This window comes from Leuresthes tenuis, unplaced genomic scaffold (assembly GCF_036924035.1).
Source record: "Leuresthes tenuis unplaced genomic scaffold, fLeuTen1.0.hap1 SCAF_23, whole genome shotgun sequence".
NCBI lineage: Eukaryota > Metazoa > Chordata > Actinopteri > Atheriniformes > Atherinopsidae > Leuresthes > Leuresthes tenuis.
This window is the reverse complement of record NW_027325377.1, coordinates 2,285,676-2,303,823: the sequence shown is the minus strand read 5'-3', so window position 1 is coordinate 2,303,823 and position 18,148 is coordinate 2,285,676. Positions and strand designations below refer to the sequence as shown.

Sequence of the window (18,148 nt, the reverse complement as noted above, 5' to 3'; positions counted from 1 at the left end):
GTCTGCTTTAAACTAGGCTTTATTCATACTATATACCTGTAAGACGACTTTGAATTGAAAGCAACACATTCAGGCACTTTCACCGGAGCTTTTCCAAAGGCAACATCTTAAATTTAAAGTAGAAACTCAGGGCAAATTAACCAAATCACAAGGAAAACATCGACTGCTTTAAATAGCGAACATTTCTCCGGTAAGTGGGAAAAACAGAGCGGGCGTCACAATATGCAGAGTTGTAGCCGAACAGAGGCGTTTGCACAGTTAAATCCGTGTTTTTAACGAGTCCGTGTTACAGTTTGCTGCCTTCACTGATTGTTTTAACTGTTTGGCAGCTTTTTTTCACAGTATTCAGCGCTTCGAGCGTTGCATAAATCATTTCGTGGATCTTCAATATAAAATTCAAACAAACTTATTGTAATTAATGTTTTCACTCGAGCCGTGCAGAACGATTCACTACGGAAGCCCATCGATGCCAAGGAAAAGAACTTTAATTCATCTAATCGTCAGATTTATCATTAAAGCCAAAAAATTGACTTGTACTTCAGCTCAAATCTTCATTTGAAACGGTGGTTTTAAGAAAAAAGATGTAACAAAGTCAAACATTTAGGTCAAAATTACAAAAAGAAGCATCATTGAAAAAGATTAAATATGTTGTTGAAATGAACTAATGCTGTAAAAATGTTAAGTTTTCTGTCTCCAAAGAAAATTCTACGTTGAAAGAAAAAAAAAAAAAAAGGCAAATAACTGATAATTTATTCACAGAAACAGGAAATTAAACTAAATAATGAACGAAAACACCCAAAGTCACACATGGCAACGTAAAAATGATCCCGTTAAATACTTTTTTCTGAACTTAAAGTCATGATTAAGGTTTAAAAGTCCGATTCCGACTGAAATATGGAAATTAAACGCGTCACGTTCATGACCTGAAAACAGATTAACTTTAACAGTAATATTAGTAATACTAGTTCAGTCTAACTCAACACTTTAAGCCACAAATAGTTAAGATGTTAAAGCAAAAATCGCTCAAATTTGAGGTTTGATTTACAACTTTATCCGTCTTTTTTTTTTCTGGGCACGAATGGGCTTCCATACCCGGTTCCCAGGTGGGAGTGAATACTTAAAAAAACCCAAAAAACTCAACCGTATTTACACTTTTAACAACTTATTCTCTTATTTACACTTTGTTCCTCCACTTCTATCTGAAATTCAAACAACTCAACGATATTAGTGACACAAAAATACTTTATCGTGAACTCTCAGCCGACGCCGCGTCTCTGCATCCGATCGGGTGGCAAATATAAAAGTTGAGGTCATTCTGTAGCCGTTAAACTGAGGAGGGGCTCAAACGCTTCACTCCAACCTTTAAATCAGCCGTTTGTTCAAAGAAAAATCAAATCTCTGACACATGTTGAAGTAAAACCCCCGTTCAGCCCTTTTTCTGCTCATTCTGTGGCAGCAAACAGCACAAAAATGAAGTCCAATCTAGCCTGTGTTGAACTGTGGTTTCTAATGTGAGGGTCTGGTGAATCCTGACCGAGAGGAGTTCAGGTGCTTGGTGTTTCCCGGGATCCTGAGCGCTCTTCTTTAAGCCCTTTCTTCGCCGCTTCACGGCGTCAGAGCCTGTCGGCCTCCTCCTCTCGGACAGCTCATCGGTTCATCGTGTCGGCAGCTCTCCGAGCTTCGGTCCGTTCTCCCAACCTTTGTAACACGTTTAGTCCTCCAGTGCAAAAGCAGCGCTATGCTAAGTTCCTTTTTTGATGAGAGGCGACCACTTCCTGTGAGTCCGTTCAGTCCCGGTGAACTTCCAGTTTGGTTTCCTAAAGTTTTGCTCTCTGAAAGAACGCCTGCAGAAGGAAGGAATCATCGTTTAGCGGCGAGCTCAACCACAGCGACCCACTGAGGGGAGGAGAAACACGCCTACCTTAATGTAGTTCTTCAGGACTTTGACGTCCGGCTGCTGGAGCACCTGACACAGCTCCTGTTGGACAAAGAAACGCCAAAGAAACCGACATTACTGCTCAAATCCAGCTGTGATCACCATGTTGGAGAAGAAATACTGCAGGAGCAGCTGCTGGAACAGCTGCAGGTGCAGGAGCAGCTGTTGGAACAGCTGCAGGTGCAGGAGCAGCTGCTGGAGCAGCTGTTGGAACAGCTGCAGGAGCAGCTGTTGGAACAGCTGCAGGAGCAGGAGCAGGTGCAGGAGCAGCTGTTGGAACAGCTGCAGGTGCAGGAGCAGCTGTTGGAACAGCTGCAGGTGCAGGAGCAGCTGTTGGAACAGCTGCAGGAGCAGGTGCAGGAACAGCTGCTGGAACAGCTGCAGGTGCAGGAGCAGCTGCTGGAGCAGCTGTTGGAACAGCTGCAGGAGCAGCTGTTGGAACAGCTGCAGGTGCAGGAGCAGCTGCTGGAACAGCTGCAGGTGCAGGAGCAGCTGCTGGAACAGCTGCAGGTGCAGGAGCAGCTGCTGGAACAGCTGCAGGAGCAGGAGCAGCTGTTGGAGCAGCTGCAGGTGCAGGAGCAGCTGCTGGAACAGCTGCAGGTGCAGGAGCAGCTGTTGGAACAGCTGCAGGTGCAGGAGCAGCTGCTGGAACAGCTGCAGGTGCAGGAGCAGCTGTTGGAACAGCTGCAGGTGCAGGAGCAGCTGCTGGAACAGCTGCAGGTGCAGGAGCAGCTGTTGGAACAGCTGCAGGAACAGCTGCAGGTGCAGGAGCAGCTGCTGGAACAGCTGCAGGTGCAGGAGCAGCTGTTGGAACAGCTGCAGGTGCAGGAGCAGCTGCTGGAACAGCTGCAGGTGCAGGAGCAGCTGTTGGAACAGCTGCAGGTGCAGGAGCAGCTGCTGGAACAGCTGCAGGTGCAGGAGCAGCTGTTGGAACAGCTGCAGGTGCAGGAGCAGCTGCTGGAACAGCTGCAGGAACAGCTGCAGGTGCAGGAGCAGCTGCTGGAACAGCTGCAGGTGCAGGAGCAGCTGTTGGAACAGCTGCAGGTGCAGGAGCAGCTGCTGGAACAGCTGCAGGTGCAGGAGCAGCTGTTGGAACAGCTGCAGGAACAGCTGCAGGTGCAGGAGCAGCTGTTGGAACAGCTGCAGGAACAGCTGCAGGTGCAGGAGCAGCTGCTGGAACAGCTGCAGGTGCAGGAGCAGCTGTTGGAACAGCTGCAGGTGCAGGAGCAGCTGCTGGAACAGCTGCAGGTGCAGGAGCAGCTGTTGGAACAGCTGCAGGTGCAGGAGCAGCTGCTGGAACAGCTGCAGGTGCAGGAGCAGCTGTTGGAACAGCTGCAGGTGCAGGAGCAGCTGCTGGAACAGCTGCAGGTGCAGGAGCAGCTGTTGGAACAGCTGCAGGTGCAGGAGCAGCTGCTGGAACAGCTGCAGGTGCAGGAGCAGCTGTTGGAACAGCTGCAGGTGCAGGAGCAGGAGTTGGAACAGCTGCAGGTGCAGGAGCAGGAGCAGCTGTTGGAACAGCTGCAGGAGCAGGTGCAGGAACAGCTGCAGGTGCAGGTGCAGCTGTTGGAATAGGTGCTAGAGCAGGTGCAGGAGCAGCTGCTGGAACAGCTGCAGGTGCAGGAGCAGCTGTTGGAGCAGGTGCAGGTGCAGGAGCAGCTGCTGGAACAGCTGCAGGTGCAGGTGCAGGAGCAGCTGCTGGAGCAGGTGCAGCTGCTGGAACAGCTGCAGGTGCAGGAGCAGCTGTTGGAACAGCTGCAGGTGCAGGAGCAGCTGTTGGAACAGCTGCAGGTGCAGCTGCAGGAGCAGCTGCTGGAACAGCTGCAGGTGCAGGAGCAGCTGTTGGAACAGCTGCAGGTGCAGCTGCAGGAGCAGCTGCTGGAACAGCTGCAGGTGCAGGAGCAGCTGTTGGAACAGCTGCAGGTGCAGGAGCAGCTGTTATAATAGGTGCTAGAGCAGGTGCAGGTGTTGGAGCAGCTGCAGGTGCAGGAGCAGCTGTTGGAACAGCTGCAGGTGCAGGAGCAGGAGTTGGAACAGCTGCAGGTGCAGGAGCAGGAGCAGCTGTTGGAACAGCTGCAGGAGCAGGTGCAGGAACAGCTGCAGGTGCAGGTGCAGCTGTTGGAATAGGTGCTAGAGCAGGTGCAGGAGCAGCTGCTGGAACAGCTGCAGGTGCAGGAGCAGCTGTTGGAACAGCTGCAGGTGCAGGTGCAGGAGCAGCTGCTGGAGCAGGTGCAGCTGCTGGAACAGCTGCAGGTGCAGGAGCAGCTGTTGGAACAGCTGCAGGTGCAGGAGCAGCTGTTGGAACAGCTGCAGGTGCAGCTGCAGGAGCAGCTGCTGGAACAGCTGCAGGTGCAGGAGCAGCTGTTGGAACAGCTGCAGGTGCAGCTGCAGGAGCAGCTGCTGGAACAGCTGCAGGTGCAGGAGCAGCTGTTGGAACAGCTGCAGGTGCAGGAGCAGCTGTTATAATAGGTGCTAGAGCAGGTGCAGGTGTTGGAGCAGCTGAGCTGTTTCAGGTGTAGGTGCAGGAGCAGCTGTTATAATAGGTGCTAGAGCAGGAGCAGGTGTTGGAGCAGCTGTAGGTGTTGGTGTTACCTGTGCGATCTCAGGGGACACCTGCAGTGAGGGCAGGTACTCCTGCTGGAGGAAGTGGATGAACTCCAGCCCCTGAAGGGAAGGAACCACACACACATTAACCCCTGCAACAACTGAGCAAACTGAGCAAAGAGCCATGAAGAAGCAGCAGCTTTTACCCGTTTGAGATGGATCATTTTCAGCGTGAGCGCGCACTCCGACAGCGTCTGCAAAACAAAGACGAGCCGGACTGAGAACAGGCGGGAAACAGGGTCCAGGAACCCAAGGAACCCTGGAGCAGGGACTCACCAGCACCGTCTGAGCATCCGAGAGGTCAAAGGTGGGTTTGAGGGGCGCCAGGAAGCACGCCGGCACGATGTGCTTGTAGACGAAGTCGGGGAAGCCCACCAGGCCGTCTTTACCTCCTGCGGGGGGGGACCAGAGCGTGAGCAGAAGCACACAGAGCTGAAGGCGGTGCAAACGGGTCTCAGACTCACCCCACAGCTCCACCAGCTTGGACAGGATGATGAAGCAGGTTTTCTGAGCGATGGGGTCGGGGAAGTCCACGGCGCCCTGGATGATGGTGAACAGCACGCGCTCGATGTTCTCCGCGCCTGAAAGCAGAGCCGAGTCATTACCGCGCCCCGCTAAAGCAATGTGGCGACGCAACCCTCCTCGCCGCTCACCCTGATTGGCCATCACCTCGTTCATTCCACTTCCTGCGATGGCCTGGATGAAGCTGAAGTAGCTCCTCCGCAGCATCTGCTTCTCCAGCGCCGCCGTCTGGTCGTTTTCCTCCGCCGGCCTCGCCAGCACCTCGAAGATGGCGAGCACCAGCGGCATGAAGACCTGCTGCAGGAAGGGCGACACGTGGCGCTGCCACGGCGACAGGAGGAGAGGCGTGTTAGTCGTGGCGCGGCGCTCGCCGGCCTCCGGCGGGCCGCGCTGCTTACCTTGAACTTGGCGGTGATCTGGCTGATGAGCGGGATGAACTCCTGCAGGTCCTTGGCCTCGCAGTCCTTCAGCATGTGCTCGGAGGCGGCGGGGATGAAGGGCAGCACCTCCTCCTCCAGGCAGATGATCATCCGGTGCAGGAAGGAGCGCACCGAGCTGCGCAGCGCCCCCCGCTGGACGGGGCAGCTCAGCGCCGGCAGGAAGGCGTGCAGGCAGTCCCGGTACACCTCGGTGCAGCCGCACTGCTTCACCGTCTGCTTGTTGCTGAACGCCTTGCTGGTCCGGCTGCCGAGGAGACGGGGTCAGAGGTCAGAGGTCAGCACAACACCCACAACTAGACCACCGATCGCCACCAGAGCCGGACGGGTTTCCCCTCAGAACATGTTGGGAAACCCAACCTGGTTCGGTTCTCCAGAGTCGGAGCTGAAGCAAATCACGGGGGTCATTCCACCTCCGGTCCAGCAGAACCAAGCGGACCAAACTCGGCCCTTCCTGGACTCAATCAGAACCAAACTCTGGTAACCGTGTAAACTTAAAAACCCGGCCTCACTGACCCGCTTTTTTTTTTTTACAGCGGGTCCACTTCAGACCCGAAGCTGACGTCCATCAGAACATCAAATTCCAAGAACCCAATGAGGGCCCAGGTTCTGCTGCTGCTGTTTGGAACCGTTTCGGTTCTCCAGAATCAGAGCTGGAGCAAACCACGGGGGTCATTTCACCCCCGGTCCAGCAGAACCAAGCGGACCAAACTCGGCCCTTCCTGGACTCAATCAGAACCAAACTCTGGTAACCGTGTAAACTTAAAAACCCGGCCTCACTGACCCGCTTTTTTTTTTTTACAGCGGGTCCACTTCAGACCCGAAGCTGACGTCCATCAGAACATCAAATTCCAAGAACCCAATGAGGGCCCAGGTTCTGCTGCTGCTGTTTGGAACCGTTTCGGTTCTCCAGAATCAGAGCTGGAGCAAACCACGGGGGTCATTTCACCCCCGGTCCAGCAGAACCAAGCGGACCAAACTCGGCCCTTCCTGGACTCAATCAGAACCAAACTCCAGTAACCGTTTAAACCCGTTTAAACCCGGCCTCACTGACCCGTTTCTTCCAGCCAGACCAGAACATCAGATTCATAAAACCGGCTCGTGTTCAGGTTCTGTTCACCACACACCGGGCCTCACCTGGCGAAGCCGACGGCGTGGCTCAGACAGTCGGCGAGGGAGACCTGGCGCTCCTCCTCCGTCTCCTGCAGCAGTTTGGCGAGCAGCAGGCGGAAGGCGTCCATGAGCGGCGCCAGCAGACTCCTCATCAGCGCCTGCTTCCGCTCCACCGGACTCTCGCCGTTCACGATCAGCACGCCGGCCGCCTCGAACATGAAGAGCTGGTCGTCGCTGGTCAGCAGCGCCAGGAAGCCGTTTTCCTGCACAGGGAGAAGGTTGGCGTGGAGAAGCGAGCGCCCGGCAGAGGAAATGGCGAGGACAGGTACTTACGGGCGGAGCCAGCTCCAGCAGGTCCTGGATCCGGGTCAGGATGTCCTCGATGAAGGCGGTCATGTGTTTGCTGTGAACAGAGAGCAGAGAACACGTGAAACACCGCGGCGTGCGGCGTGGCGTGCGGCGGCGGCGGCACTCACTGCAGGGTCTTGATGAACCTGGAGAACAGGTACGCCACTCTGCTGCGGACCTTCGGGCTGCTGTGTCTCAGCCCCCTTTGGTCCAGGAACGCCATCTGACAGCAGACAGGAGCGCATCAGAAACAGAGCTCAAACGCACACCAACGCGGGGACTTTCCGTCCTTCGGCCGACTCACCAGGACGTTGGGAACGTGCTGCGGCTCCACGATGAAGAACTTATCGTACCGCACCACGGTTTCGAAGAACTCCAGCGCGACCGAGCTGTGCTGGTAGCCGCTGACGCCGCAGGACACCAGCTGAGGGCGAAAGCAGAAACAGCATCAGCGCACGGCGCCTCAGAGCGCGACAGGAGGCAGCGAGTCACGGGACTCACCGTCCGCATCATGTCCTGCAGGGCGCTCGTCTTCGCCGTGTCTCCGGAGAAATGAGCGCCGTGAGACGCCGGCAGAGCCTCGCCCAGCATGTACAGCAGCCTGATGGCCACCTCCACCTCCATGAAGGGCGCCGTCTGCCAGTTCCTGAGGACAAACAGTCACTGTGACCTCATCAGCATCAAACCTGACGGCGGCGGCGAGGACACCAACCGCCGAAAAAGCTGGCGGGCAGCAGGAAGTTCCCACAAATCCCTTCCAGATTCTACTTCAGGGTACATATAAGTGCAAAGGGGTCGGTTACAGGGTCAGAAAGTCAAATTTAAGACTTTTTCAGACCATAATGAATACAATTTAGGTCCAAAAGGCCTGAAGGAAACTCTGAGGCTAGAATACAAACTGCTGAACATCACTAAAAACACCAGGAGCCTTTCTACTGTGAACTAATATTTGTTCTACTGTTAACTTTTAACACTTGTTTGTAAACAAAGGGTAGAAGAAGGACTGAAGGGCCACATTAATGGAGACAGTAATTACAGCCTGAGGGACTGACTGTGGGGCCTGAGGGACTGTGGGGCCAGAGGGACTGTGGGGCCTGAGGGACTGACTGTGGGGCCTGAGGGACTGACTGTGGGGCCAGAGGGACTGTGGGGCCAGAGGGACTGACTGTGGGGCCAGAGGGACTGACTGTGGGGCCTGAGGGACTGACTGTGGGGCCAGAGGGACTGTGGGGCCAGAGGGACTGACTGTGGGGCCAGAGGGACTGACTGTGGGGCCTGAGGGACTGACTGTGGGGCCTGAGGGACTGACTGTGGGGCCAGAGGGACTGTGGGGCCAGAGGGACTGACTGTGGGGCCAGAGGGACTGACTGTGGGGCCAGAGGGACTGACTGTGGGGCCAGAGGGACTGACTGTGGGGCCAGAGGGACTGACTGTGGGGCCAGAGGGACTGACTGTGGGGCCAGAGGGACTGACTGTGGGGCCTGAGGGACTGACTGTGGGGCCTGAGGGACTGACTGTGGGGCCAGAGGGACTGACTGTGGGGCCAGAGGGACTGACTGTGGGGCCTGAGGGACTGACTGTGGGGCCTGAGGGACTGACTGTGGGGCCTGAGGGACTGACTGTGGGGCCAGAGGGACTGACTGTGGGGCCAGAGGGACTGACTGTGGGGCCTGAGGGACTGTGGGGCCAGAGGGACTGTGGGGCCAGAGGGACTGTGGGGCCAGAGGGACTGTGGGGCCAGAGGGACCGTGGGGCCTGAGGGACCGTGGGGCCTGAGGGAACTTAAGGACTGTGGGGTCTGAGTGGCTCCTCTGGTAAATAAAAGGCCACTAAAGCCCAAAAACATCTTTGAAAGAACCCAAACTATGCTGGTGTTAATCTGTGCACAGAATCGGCTCCAACAGGACCCTTAGGGCCCTTAGGGCTCTTAGGACCCTTAGGACCCTTAGGACCCTTAGGGCTCTTACTGCATGGTGTTGGTGAAGACCCGGCGGACGGCCTCCAGCAGCAGCTCAGGAGAGACCTGAGCCAGTCGGTCCAACAGCATCTTCATCTGCTTCCTGTACTCCACGAACATGGCCTCGTCCTCGCCCTGACGGACAGACGGACACAGCGTCAGCGCCGGTTCTGACCCGCGCTCGGCGCACCCAACGGAAACTCACCTCGTTTTCAAAGTTGTACTCGTCGTCGTACGTCAGCTTCTTCATGACAGCGAGCATGATGGCCTGCGGGGAGAAAAACAGGAATTTAACGGCGTTTCCACCTCCAAACCGGACCCTGTGGCGGCGTGGCGGACTCACCTCGATGTTCGCCTTCTGCTGGTCGGTCAGCTGAGGGAGCTGTCAAAGGAAAGGACACCTGCTTTAACTCAAACGGCCTCAAACACGCCACACGCTCGCCATCTGGCCACCCACCTGTTTGAGCACGTGCAGATACTCGTAGCAGAAGCCCACGATGTTGGCGGAGATGTCGTCGTCCTCGTGCACCAGCAGCTGCAGCAGCAGCGGCACCTTGGCCTCCACCGCCTGCAGCGACTCCGCCGTCTCCTTCATGTTGCCGGACTTGGCCAGCTTGGTCCAGCTCAGCACCAGACTCTGACCCATTCCGTTCACCAGACGGGAGAACTTGGCCAGGAAGTCCACGTCCTCCTCCTGGCAGGAAGAGGAGGAGAAGAAGAAGAAGAAGAAGGTTTGCTTTGGTTCAGCTGCTCTTTTCCCTCAGAGCGAACAGACCCAGTTCAAATATCCTGATCCTAACATGGATCAGGAGTCTGACACCTTGGACTCCAGCAGGTCCACTCTGGATGTTACCTGCCTTACCTTAAAGGGGAACTCCGGTGTTTTTAAACCTTTTTAAGTGGCATTATCTGTCTTTATTTCACCAATACTTTAAGAAGAATGAATGAACGAACGTGTGCTATAGCTCTGTTAGCTCATAGCTCTGTTAGCTCATAGCTGCTGTTAGCTCATAGCTGCTGTTAGCTCATAGCTGCTGTTATGTGGCTACTTGCAGCTATAGGAGAGCTAACGGAGGGATTTCTACACAGGCACTCTACTGGGACCACTTCATCCACAAAATCTGATAAATATCCTGCCATGTTGCACAAAACTATCAGCAGCAAACTCTGTGTGAAGTTAGCCGACTGTCACAGAGCACGGAGTGAATAAGCTGTGCTGCAGGGGGGCGTGTGGATGAAGTGGTCCCAGTAGAGTGCCTGTGTAGAAATCCCTCCGTTAGCTCTCCTATAGCTGCAAGTAGCCACATAACAGCAGCTATGAGCTAACAGAGCTATGAGCTAACAGAGCTATAGCACACGTTCATTCATTCATTCATTCTTCTTAAAGTATTGGTGAAATAAAGACAGATAATGCCTTATTTAGAGGCTGCATCGTCTAGTTCACTCCGTTATATGGATCTTGAGGAATCTAATATCTTCCGAAATAAGGTCTAGGTTTAAAAATACCGGAGTTCCCTTTTAAGTCTGGACATTTTGGATGATAAACTCGATGTATTTGGCTTATATTTGTTGTGGTGTTGCATGTTAACTGACAGCAGTCATCATCATCAGGACCCAACAAAGTTTTCCCTCATAGGAGCTTTAATCTGTTAGCTCATAGCTGCTGTTAGCTCATAGCTCTGTTAGCTCATAGCTGCTGTTATGTGGCTACTTGCAGCTATAGGAGAGCTAACGGAGGGATTTCTACACAGGCACTCTACTGGGACCACTTCATCCACAAAATCTGATAAATATCCTGCCATGTTGCACAAAACTATCAGCAGCAAACTCTGTGTGAAGTTAGCCGACTGTCACAGAGCACTGAGTGAATAAACTGTGCTGCAGGGGGGCGTGTGGATGAAGTGGTCCCAGTAGAGTGCCTGTGTAGAAATCCCTCACATAAATCCTTCACATCCCAGCTTTGTGGGTCCTACTGTAGGTCTTATGTTGGTTTTGTTAGTACGGTAGTAGGTTCGTTTGGTGTAGTAAGCGAGGTCTTTTCTTTCTTTTTCTAAGGAAATAAGACATTAACACTCGAGGTTAGTGTCTCTCTTTATTTAAATTACTTTTTATATTGAAGTAGCACTTCCCTTTGTTTCATGATGTTTTCTTCCACAATTTCCTGCTTTTTCAATCTTCATTTTACATGTCAGCTTCCAGCTTGCATCAGGCTTGTTTAGACGTTAATTTAATAACTTTATTAATATAATTTAAATCATAACAACACAGCTTAAAGCTCCAGTCTAATCAGGATTCTTGGGGGGGGGGGGGGGGGGGTTTCCCAGACAAACAAACGTGCGATTTGTTTTTCTAACAATCCTTCAAGCAGTTTTCTCTGAAAGTTTTCTAGGTCTCCCAGACCTCAACTTGCCCTCTACTCTTCCAGCCAGCGACCATTTACTGTTAAACCTGAGGAAGCAGCCTCCTGACAGTCTCTCCTGCTTCATGAGCATCAGTTGTTTAAATGAGCTGATTGTTTGTAAAGGTTTAACCTTTTGGTTTCTATGGTGACAGAACAAGACAAAAAACAAGATGTGACTTATAAAGTTGTCTGAAATCTTATGGGGAGCCTGAACTTTTCCTTACAAAAGTGATACACTTAAAGGAAGATGGGTTTCTTTGTGTTTGAAAGGTGTCTATATGGAAAAAAGATCTGGAACCGAAATGATGACCAAACAGCACTGCTGCAGCACAGTTTATTCACTCCGGTAAGAACGTCCATCTTACTCAAAGTCTTCGTTCACGTTGTCAAAATCTGATAAATATCCTGCCATGTTACACAAAACTATCAGCAGCAAACTCTGTGTGAAGTTAGCCGACTGTCTCAGAGCACGGAGTGAATAAACTGTGCTGCAGGGGGGCGTGTTTCATAGGAAAAACCAACAGTGTGCCAGGAAGCTTGATAAATCAAGAAGTAGCAAACAGGCTAACTAGCTACTAGCTTTCCAGTCGAAACCTTCGCATTTAGCCAACATTTGTATTTGACAAATAGGAATTTGTGCACCTCTCCCCTCATATTATTCTGTTCTTTCATGGAGAAACAGCAGATTCACGAGCATGAGTCTCAACAGCAGGACCAAAAGATTTGGGTGAAAGGATTTCGTAGTGCCAGTACAATGAGGGACGTGTTATTAATTTCTGAAGTCATAACATTAGTTATGTGCGACTTCTGACAATATTAGTAATAGAAGTTATACAATATAGTTGTTACAATATCTGTCCTATTTCTTAACTAACTAACTAACAGGTTTTATCTTCTGTGGAAAAGTAAAGTAAACTGTCTCCTATGACCATGTTTGAGCTGATATTGGTGCAGACATGCTACATATAATCCTCTACAAACTGAAAAAGTCCAATGCAGCCTCTAAATAAGGCATTATCTGTCTTTATTTCACCAATACTTTAAGAAGAATGAATGAATGAACGTGTGCTATAGCTCTGTTAGCTCATAGCTGCTGTTAGCTCATAGCTCTGTTAGCTCATAGCTGCTGTTATGTGGCTACTTGCAGCTACAGGAGAGCTAACGGAGGGATTTCTACACAGGCACTCTACTGGGACCACTTCATCCACACGCCCCCCTGCAGCACAGTTTATTCACTCCGCGCTCTGTGACAGTCGGCTAACTTCACACACAGTTTGCTGCTGATAGTTTTGTGCAACATGGCAGGATATTTATCAGATTTTGTGGATGAAGTGGTCCCAGCAGAGTGCCTGTGTAGAAATCCCTCCGTTAGCTCCCCTATAGCTGCAAGTAGCCACATAACAGCAGCTATGAGCTAACAGAGCTATGAGCTAACGGCAGCTATGAGCTAACAGAGCTATGAGCTAACAGAGCTATGAGCTAACAGAGCTATGAGCTAACGGCAGCTATGAGCTAACAGCAGCTATGAGCTAACAGAGCTATGAGCTAACAGCAGCTATGAGCTAACAGAGCTATAGCACACGTTCGTTCATTCATTCTTCTTAAAGTATTGGTGAAATAAAGACAGATAATGCCTTATTTAGAGGCTGCATCCTCTAAGCCCCGTTCACTCCGTTATATGGATCTCCAGTTATCTAAATATCTTCCGAAGGACGCCGACTTTCTCCAAACTGTTCTCAGTGAGCAGATGAACGTATTTCATGCCAGAAATAAGGTTTAAAAACACCGGCGTTCCCCTTTAAGGACTCAGTGAGACGCTCACCTGCTCCACGTTGAAGAAGCCTGCAGACTGCAGCACTTGGCACAGAGACTCCACCAGCTTGGTTTTATCCACAGGGTCCATTCCTTTGTTGACTATTTCGAACAGGCAGTCGCAGGCCTCCTCTCTGAGCTCCTCCATGGACATCTGACCCAGCAGCAGGTTCACAAACCTGAAACACACAACACACATGTGGACTCTGCTGAACATCAGTCACCCAGGACCTGCCAGGTCGGCTCACTGACCGGTCGTTGGCGATCAGGTTCAGGTCGATCCACGACACGTAGGCGCCGACCACCTCCAGACACTGGCAGGTGAGCTCCGGGTGGGACTGCTGGTACGTCTGCAGGATCTGGAACCAGGACTCCACCAGGCTGGGGATGCACTGCTCCCGCATGCTGTCTTTGATCAACGTGTTCCTGCGAGTCTCCTGAGAGACGGATTCAGCTTTAGAGTCAGACTTTGGACTGAAGTGGCTCCGGTTCTTCTCCTTTTCCTCGCCGCCTTACCTCGTGCGTGTGCAGGATGTCTCGGTCCACCACCTCGGCGTCGATGGCCATCAGCGTCCTCAGGTAGATGTCCACGCCATGGGGGTTCAGGCCCACCAGGGACAGGATGTCGAAGAAGAACTTGGGCCACAGCGTCAGGTACTCCATGACGAAGGTGAGGGCGAACACCTGGGCCGCCTTGTTCCTGATGAACGGCTTCTCCGGCTGCGTGTTCATCAGCTGCAGACGACAAGAGGGGAAGAAAGCCGGCAGGTCAGAGTGGAGGAGAAGAAGAAGAAAGCCGGCAGGTCACAGAGTGTAGGAGAAGAAGAAGAAAGCCGGCAGGTCACAGAGTGTAGGAGGAGAAGAAGAAGAAGAAAGCCAGCAGGTCACAGAGTGTAGGAGGAGAAGAAGAAGAAAGCCGGCAGGTCACAGAGTGTAGGAGAAGAAGAAGGAGAAGAAGAAAGCCGGCAGGTCACAGAGTGTAGGAGAAGAAGAAGAAGAAGAAAGCCGGCAGGTCACAGAGTGTAGGAGAAGAAGAAGAAAGCTGGCAGGTCACAGAGTGTAGGAGGAGAAGAAGAAGAAGAAAGCCTGCAGGTCACAGAGTGTAGGAGGAGAAGAAGAAGAAGAAAGCCAGCAGGTCACAGAGTGTAGGAGGAGAAGAAGAAAGCCGGCAGGTCACAGAGTGTAGGAGGAGAAGAAGAAAGCCGGCAGGTCACAGAGTGTAGGAGAAGAAGAAGAAAGCCGGCAGGTCACAGAGTGTAGGAGAAGAAGAAGAAGAAGAAAGCCGGCAGGTCAGAGTGGAGGAGAAGAAGAAGAAAGCCGGCAGGTCACAGAGTGTAGGAGAAGAAGAAGAAAGCCGGCAGGTCACAGAGTGTAGGAGGAGAAGAAGAAGAAGAAAGCCGGCAGGTCACAGAGTGGAGAAGAAGAAGAAGAAGAAAGCCTGCAGGTCACAGAGTGTAGGAGGAGAAGAAGAAGAAGAAGAAAGCCTGCAGGTCACAGAGTGTAGGAGGAGAAGAAGAAGAAGAAGAAAGCCAGCAGGTCACAGAGTGTAGGAGGAGAAGAAGAAGAAGAAGAAAGCCGGCAGGTCACAGAGTGTAGGAGGAGGAGAAGAAGAAGAAAGCCAGCAGGTCACAGAGTGTAGGAGGAGAAGAAGAAGAAGAAGAAAGCCGGCAGGTCACAGAGTGTAGGAGGAGAAGAAGAAGAAGAAAGCCTGCAGGTCACAGAGTGTAGGAGGAGGAGAAGAAGAAGAAGAAAGCCAGCAGGTCACAGAGTGGAGAAGAAGAAGAAAGTCGCCCCGCCCCGCCCCGCTGAGGTCACACCTAAAGAGAAACGCTGACCCACCTGACACTGCAGCCACTTCATCAGGGTCTCTCTGATGAGCTGCTGCTGGACCGCAGTCAGACCGGCGTGTCTGCAACACAACAGGTGAGCACAGGTGAGAGCCGCCCCGCCACACAACCCCCCCCCCCCCCCCCCTCCTCCTCCTCCTCCTCCTCCTCACCTGAACTTGATCTGATGCTCCAGCACTTGGAAGCAGAAGAACTTCACGTGGTCATCACTGGTGAACAGAACAGAGCACAGTAAAGCACAGCAGGGGGCCTCGGCTCACACAGGCAGGTCATTTCATTTACTCACTTGTAAATTCCTTTGGCGAGGGCCTCGGCACACACCTCCCAGGCATCCTGGGACTCCTTCAGCTGCTCAAAGTAAGCCATCGCCTGCACACACACACATTACTTCATGCTGTCTTCTCCCAGCCTTAAATCTGACGAATGCTACAAGCTAAGCTTAGAAAAGCATGTGTGGCCCTGTGAAAAAGGGCCTCGTGTCTTTTCTGTAGCAGACAGAAAACGGGCGTCTCACCCTCTGCCTGTAGCGGGCGTCGGCGTTCGGGTTGAGCCCCAGCAGGGCCTGCTCGTCCATGACTGCGGCGACAGACTGGCAGGCCATTCGTGGGTTAGCTTTCCTCCCAGGCTGCTTCACTCCTCTCTGCTGCAGCCAGGCAGATCTCTCTCATCTGCTCAGAGGGAACAAAGCTGACGTCAAACCCTGACACAGCAGCTCAGAGAGCTCCCACACTTTACTCCAACCACCATTTCAGGTCCTAAAGAAGGGACCGACAGCTCCTCATCGGGTAACTGTGGACAGGTAAACCTAAACCAGTACATGTGAGGAGGGTAAACTCCATTTCATACGGTTTAAAAGTCCCGATCAGCTTCATTTCTGCTACATTTTATATTAAAACAGGAAGCAGCTGCAGAGATTCACTGAAACATGATCAAACCTGAACATAAACCCAGAATCTGAGGCAGAAACAGAGTTTTTTCTCAGTTCTCAGCAGCTTTAAAGTGAATATCTGGTCTGAGCTCCTTTATTCTCCAACACAGCCTGAACCCTCTGAGACCAGCTTTCTGTCATTTCTTTAAGGAGTCTTCAGGAATAGTTCTCCAGGCTTCTTGAAGGACATCCCAAAGCTCTTCTTTGGATGTGGGCTGCCTTTTGTTCCGTTCTCTGTCAGATGATCCCACACTGCTTCAATAATGTTGAGGTCCGGGCTCTGGGGAGGATTCATCCCTCCATAAGACCTGTTGCCACTGATTTTCAGTCCACTTCTTGTGTCATTTGGCACAGCTCAGCCTTTTCTCCCTGTTTCCCTTCCTTAAGAACGGCTTCTTGACAGCCACCCTTCCATGGAGCCCATTTCTGATGAGGCTTGGGCCAACAGTAGATGGATCAGCTGAAGGTCCAGATGCATCTCTCAGGTCCTGTCAGGTCACAGCTGGATTTTTTCCTCTTTCTTAAGGACATCACTTTCAGATCCTGTTCATCTGCTGGAGATAGTTTTTTAGGCCTGACACTTCTTCTTTTGTCCTCCACTTGTCCAGTTTCCTCAAATGTTTTAAGGACTCTGAAAGACCTTCAGAAAGCTGGAGAATTATTGATCAGGACCAGTTGAAAGATTACAGGAAAGAAACGAGGGCTGGGTCGGGACTTTTAAACATCATTTTGTCCCTTTTTATTGACTTATTGACGAACACTTATTTACTTATAAGCTCTCATCCCAGCTGTTGGCACATCTGGACTTCTGTTTTAGACAAATAACGACATTAAAAATGCTAAACTTTGACCGGGAAGCAGCTCCTGTAGGAAACACAACACGTGATCGCGGATTTTTGTGTGTTGACAGGTAAATACTGTGCGTGGCTGACCGATGGCCTCGTGGAGCGTGCTCGTGACAATGTGGTCTGACACGCAGTTTCCAGTTCACAGCACAAACACGACCCTGACAGCTAGTGCTCGCCTCGGACGTGTTTTCCTGCTCTGACAGCGACATGATGCAACACGGAGCCAACACATGCACACACGGCGTGCCGGTCCCACACCGCACCGTGGGTCGGTGCCGGGCCGCTGCGGGTCATTTAAGCGGCCAGTCGGTGAAGCTGAAGTCCCCTTTTGTGGGGAAATCCAACATCAGCCGGGCCACTCCTCAGAAAGTTAACGCTACGTGCTCAATACTACATCCTGACACCTACTAGCTGCCTGCGGCTAACCTAAGCTAGCGTTAGCCGACTAGCCGCTGCCGGATGAGCGGATCCCGGCGGAGAAAACGCGATAAAACCCGCAAATTTCACCGGGAACATCCCGATAACAGCGGCCCTGACGCGTACGAGCCAATTTAAGATGTTTTTATCCCGGTTTATCTCGGCCCGGTGCCGCATACCTGCCCACGTCTCCTCAATCACATCAACGCTGTGAAATGATCGCGATGACAAACTAACTCCGCGCGCGCCGACCGTTTTTTCACGTTAGCCCACAGCTCCGGGGCACAAAGCCGAGCCGCTCACCTTAGTGAAAGCCCAACTCTGCTGGTGTCCGTCTCCGTCAGCTCATCGCGGAGCCTCCAGAAAGCGGTCGCATGTCGGTTGGACTCACAGTGGATACGGCGGTGCAGCGTGTCCGCGCCGGGTTAGCATCCGGGTCACGAGCCCAGGAAGAAGGTCCGCGGCCCGGGAAGAGATTCAGCCGCGTTCAACCAGAACAAGCCCTCCGATTTTTATCAGACTCTGCTACCTTTTTATTTCTGCTCATTTATTATCCTCCCTGTCTGCCTTCCTTCTTTATTTCCTTTCTGCCTCTCTGCCTTCCTTCTTCACAACCATCCTTCCTTCCTCCCTTCCTTTACTTCCTTCTTCACAACCATCCTTCCTTCCTCCCTTCCTTTACTTCCTTCTTCACTACCATCCTTCCTTCCTCCCTTCCTTTACTTCCTTCTTCACTACCATCCTTCCTTCCTCCCTTCCTTTACTTCCTTCTTCACCTCCATCTTTTTTTCCTTCTTCACTACCTTCCTTCCTTTCCTTTCTGCTTCTCTGCTTTCCATCTTCACTACCATCCTTCCTTCCTTCCTTCCTTCTTCACTACCATCCTTCCTTCCTTCCTTCTTCATTTCCTTTCTACCTCTCTGCCTTCCTTCTTCACTACCATTTTTCCTTCCTTCCTTCCTCCTTCCTTCTTCACTACCA

At 52.2% G+C, this 18,148-nt stretch overlaps 1 protein-coding gene across 1 annotated transcript; it reads right to left on the bottom strand.

The window, feature by feature from the left end:
• Position 1: 1 nt before the first annotated feature.
• xpot (exportin, tRNA (nuclear export receptor for tRNAs)) lies at positions 2-17,619 on the bottom strand. Its single transcript, XM_072377223.1, has 25 exons — positions 17,471-17,619; positions 15,489-15,642; positions 15,261-15,343; positions 15,127-15,183; positions 14,967-15,036; positions 13,644-13,862; positions 13,380-13,564; positions 13,138-13,306; positions 9,372-9,608; positions 9,258-9,296; positions 9,120-9,182; positions 8,925-9,049; positions 7,459-7,603; positions 7,262-7,381; positions 7,086-7,180; positions 6,943-7,012; positions 6,634-6,872; positions 5,458-5,743; positions 5,191-5,380; positions 5,002-5,118; positions 4,814-4,929; positions 4,684-4,731; positions 4,526-4,597; positions 1,922-1,978; positions 2-1,844 (listed from the first exon to the last, which is right to left on the bottom strand). The coding sequence occupies exons 2-25, from the start codon at positions 15,573-15,575 to the stop codon at positions 1,818-1,820; spliced, it is 2,916 nt and encodes a 971-aa protein (XP_072233324.1). The 5' UTR covers positions 15,576-15,642; positions 17,471-17,619; the 3' UTR covers positions 2-1,817.
• Positions 17,620-18,148: the final 529 nt, after the last annotated feature.

Coding starts and splice junctions, on each gene's coding strand:
- xpot (XM_072377223.1), bottom strand. CDS start 15,575: ATGGCCTGCCAGTCTGTCGCCGCAGTCATGGACGAGCAGGCCCTGCTG. Junction 13,307..13,379: donor AACCTGATCGCCAACGACCG/GTCAGTGAGCCG, acceptor TGTGTGTTTCAG/GTTTGTGAACCTGCTGCTGG. Junction 9,183..9,257: donor AGCAGAAGGCGAACATCGAG/GTGAGTCCGCCA, acceptor TTCTCCCCGCAG/GCCATCATGCTCGCTGTCAT.